The sequence below is a fragment of the Solanum tuberosum genome, unplaced genomic scaffold (genome assembly GCF_000226075.1).
Source record: "Solanum tuberosum cultivar DM 1-3 516 R44 unplaced genomic scaffold, SolTub_3.0 scf00001, whole genome shotgun sequence".
In the NCBI taxonomy this organism is placed as follows: domain Eukaryota; kingdom Viridiplantae; phylum Streptophyta; class Magnoliopsida; order Solanales; family Solanaceae; genus Solanum; species Solanum tuberosum.
Window position 1 is genome coordinate 4,233,184 of NW_006238927.1, and position 8,901 is coordinate 4,242,084.

Below are 8,901 nucleotides of genomic sequence, written 5' to 3' on the forward strand. Positions count from 1 at the left end.
CTGCTTCACAAGGATCCTATCATATCAACTAGTGATTGCATAGCTTTCTTAACACCAAATATTAAACAAAAATATACAGCTCATCTTCATTTTCTACAAAAAATGGTATTTGTCTTCAAAAGCTCTATAGTTCATCTCCTTCCAAAAGAATAAATTTATCCCCTTTTTCTTGAACATTATATGTTCTCTACACAAATAGCTTGGTTTTAAACTTTAAAGATAATAAGATCAAATAAATCTCTTTCTCTGTGTTCGACAGAGACAAAAGTAACACTAACCAAATGAAGTTCAGGTGCTTCATATGGGAAAGTAAATCAAGAAGAAATGAAGGTATTGAGTTAAACCTGTTTCCATAAACAGCCCGAATACAAGCATGAGCGAATTTCTTCACTCTGTATCTCACCAAGGCAGCTTTGGAAGCATATTCCGTACCAGCAAAGAGGCTAACAACATCCCCTGTAAAATTCCTGCACACTGTTAATGCTAATGAAAAGCTTCTAGCATGCAAACCCAAGAGGCTAATAACAGAGAAACAAGGTAATAACATGTAATGATGAGCAAAAAAAATTCAATTAGCGAACAAAGAACTAGTTTTTGTAACGCAGTTAAACTTGAACGCGAAGATGCTATGCACAAAACATGCACTTAAAGAAACAAGGTCAGTGGTGTAATTTAGATTTTAGAAGTATCTCATAAGTGATAATCAGCATAAATAATCAGTTTAGACAGGGCACCACACTCTATAAAAGCTGGGTAAAGAAAAATTAACTTAAACCATTAAACATACACTTGATTTTTGTCATACAACAATACATCAATTATTTAGGAAGGGAACACCGAAAGATATCAAGAATACACAGAGATACCTAATAATACAATACAGTGTCATTTCAGTGGACTTCCATTGAAAAGTAACTTAAGTTTCACAGATTACTAAAACCATGGCACCAACACAAGGAGACATGATTCAACACTCCATCAAAGCCCAAAACATTTTCAAGCAAGCATTTGTTTGACGTGATGCAACATGCTGCTTGACTTCTAAGGTTTTAAGATAGTCATCAATTCATGAGTTCCATAGATAGTTTAACCCATATAACGTAAATAATATTTTCTGCTTAGAATAAAGCTACCATTAATCATCTCTATTGGTAGACGAAACCAAAATCAAACAGAAATACACAGCTCCACCAACTCCAAACAGATGAAGGCACTCCATATGAGTCACATAAATTGTCCACATAAAGTTAGACAGAGATGAAACAAACCGTTATCTCGAACAAACTCTAGAAGCGATCGGCATGTCTCCACAAGGACAGAAACATCAGTAGTGTATGTTGGATTGAAAAAGAAAAGTAGGTGACGCAGAAAATCTGAATCTGGACTGAAGCACTGCCTGAATACACATGGGAAAAAGAGAAAATAAAAGCTAATCATCACAGATTCTAGAAAAAAGCTCATACAACTTCATGGGCTAAGAGCAAAGAAAAGGAAACACCATCAGAGCACCCAATTACATGACCCAACAGGGGGGAGGGAATTACATCTAAAGCAACATATTAAAGAGAACATAGAAGCCATATAAGCAAACCTGTCAACAGTGTGGCAGCGTTCCCCATGAGTTTTCAAGAAATTCTCGCGAACTTTAGAACGTTCAGTTTCAACCTCCTTTCTACCTCTGAAGCATTTCTGTATTCAGTACTTATTCAAGTTAAGAAAAAAGTAACAAGTCCTAGCTGATTCTAACATGAGAGGATCCACACATAACCCAAAAAATATATACTCAAATAAAGCCAAAATAGAAGAGGCATGCATAGGAAGATAGGGAAAGTGCAAGACACAACGTGAACTTGCGAAATGTCATGTCAGATGGTCCTTGAAAAAAAATTTCTTGTTTCTATTGGCAAGAGCAACTAAGATCCAAATGTGGTCACTGAATGTCTTTGTTTCAAGCTCCAAATGTGGTCACTGAAAAGTTGGAAAAGATTCAGAGGAATTTTCTTTGGGATGCGGTGGATGGGGCAAGAAAATTTCACTTGGAGCAGTGGGAGACTGTCACATCTCCTTAAAAATATGGAGGCCTTGAAATTAAACATTTAAAAGTCTTTAATAAAGCTTGATTGGGCAAATGGTTATGGAAGTGTGGGGTGTAGATACAAGCTTTATGGGGGGATAGTTGATAGGTACGGGATCACGAAAGGAGGTTGAAAAACTAGATATAACATTTTGTCTTTTGGGTGTGGTTTGCGGAGGATTATCATGAAGGGACAGGCATATTTTGAGGAAAATATGTCATTCAAGGATAGAGATGGAGGAGAGGTTTTTTTTTTTGTGTGTGTGTGGGGGGGTGGACATGTACAAAATATCTTGTCAAAGAGATGCTAATTCAACAAATTAGGGGGCACAAGGTGGAGAGACTTTTTGGGCCTTGAGATTTAGAAGAGATTTTCAAGATTGAGAAGTGAGTAAGCTTCAAAGATTGTTAGCCTTATTTATAGGCAAGTCAATCTGATAAATCGTCCCGATGTTTAGTGGTGGGGCTTGGAAAACAATGGAGTGTTTTCCATGAAGTCTTTTTATAAGAAACTATTAGTTAGGGAGGATATTAAATTCCCATGTAAAGCAATATGAGTTCCAATGGTGCCTTGGAAAAAGGTGTGTTTTTTCACTTGGCTTAACCACTAGGGGGGTGGATCTTGATAACGGAAAATCTTAGAAAGCAAAAAGTTGTTTGTGTCAGTTGGTGTTACATGTGTAAGGAGGCAGGTGAGGAAGTGAATCATCTTTTACTTCAGTGCGGGCTAACCATGAGACTATGGTGGGATATGCTTAGGTGGTTTGGCACTCTTTGGGCAATGCCAAAAATGGTGAAATATTTGATGTTCAACTAAGAAGAGTGGGAGAAGGAAATGAAGGCCTTGGAACGTGGTTTCACTTGCGTTAGTGTGGGTGGCGTGGAGAGAGAAATAAGAGAGCTTTTGCAGGTGTAGAGTCGAGTTTCTCTCTGTTGAGGAGTAGTCTTCGTTCCCTTATTTTCTTTGTAATAAGAAAATTCCTTGTTATATAGAGGATTGGATGGAATTTGTAGAGATCATAATTTGTATATTCTTTACTTTTTGGTATATCACTTGTATACAGCCAATTTGGCCATGCTTATGAATGAAAATACTTTTACTTGATCAAAAAAAGAACCCAAAACTTAAGAACAGACATGCCCTCATGCATTTGATAATTTGTCTGGTGTAAGAAAAAGTTCTTGTGTAGATAATACTTTCCTACAAAGGATTTGTGTACATCTGAGAATAGTCTTCTGTTTTAGGGGTTGTTTGACAGAGTGTATAAGAATAATGCAAAATAGGGTGAATTAGTAATACTTGCATTAATTATACATAGATTATTTTATGCATTGTTTAGTTTGGTGCATTTAAAACAGTATGCATTGCCTAAAAATATTTACGGGTCATTTGATAGAGCGTATAGAAATAATATTAAATAGAGTGTATTAACAATGCATGCATTAGTAATGCTTATATTATTTATGTTTGCATTAGTTATACATAAATTATTTCTTATGCATTGTTTGGTTTGGCGTATTAAAAATAGAATGTATTGTATAAAAATATTTATTTACAAAAATATCCTCCACAATTATAGTAAAAAAGATGTAAAAGGGGTTTTGAGGGGTAATTGGGTTTTTGACAATGTTAATGCATGCATTAAATCCCTTTGCATTACTAATACCTAGAAATACATGGTATTAGTAATACACTCCCAATACACAATAAAGTGTATAACTAATTATACATAGCATGAAAAAGTGCACCAAACAAGATATTACTAATACATAGAGCTAATGCATGCATTATTTTGCTAATGCACTCTACCAAACGACCCCTTAGTGTTTTTTTTTTTGTGCACCATGAATTCCTATTAGTACAACAGGATGGCCATCTTTTGTTTAGAATCATATCTTTATGTTGATTCTCTACTTTTTAGTATAACTCTTGTACAACACGAGGGCTTTCTCAGTATCAACAAAATTATATTTGATAGAGAAAAGGGGGATAAATTCTATAATTTGTGATTGTATGTAATGATTTCAAATACAACGACACGAACTGGGGGAAAGGACACTGAACTGAGAAGAGTCTTCAACCTGAATTGTGAGTCTGAAATTCTCTCCTTTCTAAAGCTATGGAGGTAAAGAAAAGGAAGGATCCAGGGAAGGATGAGGATGCAGTTTACATAAAACCTCCCCAACATGCCAATGGAAATCAAAATCTGGAACATGAGAGGTTAAAATGACCATGGAAAATGTGGTAGTGAAGGATATGCTGAAACCTAGAGCAAACTTTATGTACAGGGGACCAAAATGTCAGAAATGCTAAATACAATAGTTCTTCATTATTGGAGGCCAATTATATTAAACAAAAGGATGTTAGAAGTTATGGAAATGCTTCACAGATACTCGGATATGTACGTTTCAGCATGACAACAAGAGTTATTTCCAGGTGTCGAGGTGCATCATTAATGACCTCCAACATAGGCAATAACATGGAGTTCAACTCAATTAGATATGTAGATAAAAGAACAAAAAGGGAAATGGAGAAACTCCAAGTGACCTCTTTTTAATAATGGTAGCATATTATGCATAAACACAGAGGTAGTGTTGGCCACGGTAGAACAGAAAGTAAAAGGCCTATGTACATTTCACAAGGCTTCCAAGATTCTAGTATGGAGTCGGCCTCCCATCCTATGTGGAAGATACATTGGTCGAAGCTTCTTTCTCGTCTTTGTTTTAGAATATTAATGCGTCCTGTCTTCATGTTGTATTATTCCCATTGACTGTGACCAAACTGCGTTCCGAGTGTTACTGTAAGAGGACTTATTTGAAAATTGACAACCACCAGTTTCCCATCTGCCCCGAGTCATTAGGAGCCACACCTTCTACCATCCAACTATCTCCTCTTCTTCCCAAAGAAGGTCCTTAGTGGCTTCTCTAATTTCAAAGTAACTGAAGATGGAATCTAGAACAAAAACATACAATATTTTTGGCAATGTTGGATAGGATATACTTGGTAAGAATTAACTTTGCCTCCTTACGAGAAGTATGTCCCTCACATTTGTTGGCATAGGGAACAGGACATCATGTAGGTAAACAATGCATCTAAGACATTGTTGATGAGTGCAACTCTACCACCCAGGGATAGATACTGCCTTTTCCACTTGACTAGATTCTTCTCACATTTCGTTGAGAACCCTGAAGTCTTAGGCTCAAAACTCAACGAAGACAACAAAACACTAGGTGATTCTTCCCATCTGTCCTAGCTTTGGTGGACAAAGTTACTTGGCAAGTGTTGCTGGCAGGAGGTGGCACGTATCCCGTGGAATTAGTCGAAGTGCGCAAAAGGTGGCTCGGACACCACGGTCATAACAAAATACTCTTCTAACATTTCTCTTATACATGTTCCAGATACCCTTTGATATGATCTTGTCTCCTATAGGCATACCAAGATACATTGTAGACAACTCTCCTATTATTTTCAAAATGGACGTTGGCCAAACTGGCAATCCTAGGTACCTCATTAATTGGGTAGATGAAGCTTTTGAACTAGTTGAAGTGTAAACCTGAGATTGCTTCAAATAAAATGAGAATGACTCTAGATCAAAGGCGATTAGTTCCTTGTTGGTTAATTGTCGTTAGGAGTCAATTTGAAGCTTGACCTCAGCCAGAGCTGAGGAGATGGGGGAGAAATTGATGGTGATAGGGGTTTGGGGTAGTACTGTGGATGCAAATTGTATGTGGTATAGGACAACTAAGTGCATTAAAGAAGTAGCTAGAGAGGATTAGGGTCCTGAGGGGTAACGTTGGTGGACATTGAGGGGATTAGTGGTAGAATGGAGCAGTTCAAGGGAAAGTGAAGACTAGAAAGGTTGCGTCTAAGGAGTTGGTGGAGAGTAAAAATGAGAACGAAAAGAGGGCAAATAGAGAGAGGTATAAGGTGGCAAAGAAGGAAGAGAAGTTAGTTGTTACAACGACGTTTGAACGCCTATATGAAAAACTATATGACAAAAGCGAGGATATGAAGTTGTATAGGCTTGCCAAGGCGAGAGAGGAGGGTCAAGACCTAGACCAGGTGAAGTGTGAAGTGCATCAGAGACAAGGAAGACAAAGTATTGGTGGTAGAGGCACATGCTAGACAAATTAAGGAGGTTATTGTAAAATGAGAATGGGGAGGGCGATCAGGCTAGAAGGGATGCTCACAAAATTTTGGAAGAGTGCATGTATAGAGAGGCTAACTAAGTTGTTTAACATTACTTTAAAGACATCTAAAATGCCCAGAGCATGGAGGTGGAGTACAATGATCCCAATGTTCAAAACAAGAGTGATATTCAGAATTGTAACAACTATAGGGCATCAAGTGGTTGAGTCACAATATGAAAGTTTGGGAAAGGAAAGGGGAGATGAGGGTAAGAAAGAGTGCATCTATTACTGAGAACCAATTTGGATTCATGTCGGGGCATTCAACTACATAAGTCATCTATCTAATGAGATTGATGGAGTAGTATAGGGAGAGGAAGAGAGACTTGAATATGGTGTCCATTGATATCAAACAAGCATATGACAAAGTCTCTAGTGTGTAACTATGATTATGTTTAGAGGCTAGAGGGGCACTTGTAGCTTAAATTAGGACGATTAAGGACAAGTATGATTGAGACAAGACTAGAGTGAGGACAGTGGGAGGAGACTCAGAACACTTCCTAGTCGTGATGGAGTTGCATCAGTGATCAACTCTTACCCTGTCTCTTTTTTCCTTAGTGATGGATGAACTAACGTTGCATATCCAAGGAGAGGTATCGTAGTGGATGGTATTTGCAAATGACATGATACTGATTGACGAGACTTGCAACGAAGTTAACAATAGACTGGAGGTTTGGAGACAGACCTTGGAACTCAAAGGGTTCAAGTTGAGCAGTACCAAGACTGAGTACTTATTGTGCAACTTCAATTACGTAACTCATGAGCTAGATGTGGAAGTGAGGATTGATACACAAGTCATTTCAAGAATAGACTTTAGGGATTGCACTGGTTTTGTTGTTGTTGTAGGAGTCAATTTGAAGAATATACTTATTTTCAAGTTTTTTTATTATTCTTGAACTTGTTTATCTGTTCTTTAAATTCAAGAATCACTCTTTAAAATTTGTTCTATCTTTATTTTCAGTTTATTTTGGAATCAGAAATAGCCTTTGTCTCACAAATGTAGGGGTAAGGTCTACATATATCTAACACTCACCAGACCCCACTTGTAGTATTACACCGGATATGTTGTTGTTGATGTATATTTCTTTTTAGCTTCCACCTGTTTCTTGATTTTTTTGAATTTTCTTTCTCAAGTTCTTAGATCCCTAACCTGATTGTTATCAAATAATACATAATTCAATTCCACAAAGCCATCTCATTAATACTCAAACTCCAGCCTAAGTAAGACTAAACTAATTGGTTATCAATATTATTGACATCTGTCCCGAATTAGTTGAGTTGGGCATGAAATATCAATCAATCAACTGTGTTTCAATCCTGAACTAGTAGATAAACGTTAAGTATTGGGTAAAACAGTCATTTTAGCTGCCAACACCCAAATTAAAACTTTTCTCTAACCCAATAAGGGTAAAACCATTGTGACAAAATTGAGCAAGAAAACATGAATTATAGCAAAGCAACAAAAGAAATGAAAGCAAAAAAAGAAACCTGAATTTTGAGGGCAGCAGAGTTCTGCTGACGCAACCAGAGGCGACGATTCCGCTCTAAACGAGTCTGCTCTAGAAGCTTCTGTCGGTCACGTTCCTTGGAGCTGCGGCCACCCAAATCGACTCGCTTCCTCGTCGAAGGATCACCGGAGAAAAACATACTTGAAAAATCACAATAATTCTTCTCTGTCGCCGATGATTGATAAATCTAGATTTTGTTGAATTGATCGGAAAATAGTAGTAGCAACAAAAGGAGGACTCGGGAAGAAAAAGGGTGTATAATTTACTGTTAGGTTCTTTTCTTTAAACTTGTTATTAATAAGAAGAGAATTTCCTAATTATAATAAGCCAAAACGGATTTAGAATAACCTTTGGCATTTCAAGTGGTCTTTTTGTTATTCTACCTGTAAAAAAAATAAAAATTGGGTTTATTGCTTTATTCGTCTGCATTATTTATATACTTCTGGTAATAGTACTACTCTAATTATGTAAATATTATTAGATGTTGTATTTGAGTTAATTAAATAATAAAAAAGGAAAAGTTAAATAAAAAAATCATGAAAAAAAAGAATCTTTTAACCTTTAAAGATCCGTCAATGAAAAGATTGGCCTCATATTTCTTACAAAAAAAATTTTAAAAAAAAACAGTGTGTAAAGTCTAAACTTAGAATGCAAAACAGGAATATAGTGTGGCATTGTCATTAGTTGAGCTGAACGTAAAAAACGATAATTAATTTTATAATACATTTTTTCTTTAATATTTCATCTTCGTTGCGTTAAATTTGTATGTAAATCTTCATCAACTTCACGTTTAATACTATATTATTTATCAATTTGCTTTATTTTTTATTCCTTTCATCATTAATACTCTTTTTACGAAAATAATATATCATACTTAAGGAGTTTTTTCAGCTAGGCAAATAGTTTTACTTATATTATAAAATTATGAAAAGAATTGAACTGTGATGATTTGCTAATAGTTAATTCAATTATTTAATTTGTTTCTTGATATTAAATAAAATATTTTTGGTTTTATTTATTCAAGTTCTTTCTATTAGCTCATCTGAATGTTTTAAAATATAACTGTAATGAAAAATAGCCAAAGGTCCCCTGATCCCAATCTATTAATCGATTCTCAACTACACACCAATA

The 8,901-nt window shown here is 36.0% G+C and overlaps 1 protein-coding gene across 1 annotated transcript in view; it reads right to left on the reverse strand.

Moving 5' to 3' along the window:
* Window positions 1–8,064, reverse strand: part of LOC102590690 (E3 ubiquitin-protein ligase UPL6) — a 45,617-nt gene extending 37,553 nt beyond the window's left edge. The window contains exons 1-4 of the mRNA XM_006337930.2: window positions 7,751–8,064; window positions 1,592–1,689; window positions 1,269–1,396; window positions 345–456 (exon numbers count right to left, since the gene is read on the reverse strand). Coding sequence (XP_006337992.1) covers window positions 345–456; window positions 1,269–1,396; window positions 1,592–1,689; window positions 7,751–7,909 — 497 coding nt within the window. The 5' untranslated portion in view covers window positions 7,910–8,064. The remainder of the gene's footprint in view (window positions 1–344; window positions 457–1,268; window positions 1,397–1,591; window positions 1,690–7,750) is intronic.
* Between the last annotated feature and the right edge of the window lie 837 nt (window positions 8,065–8,901).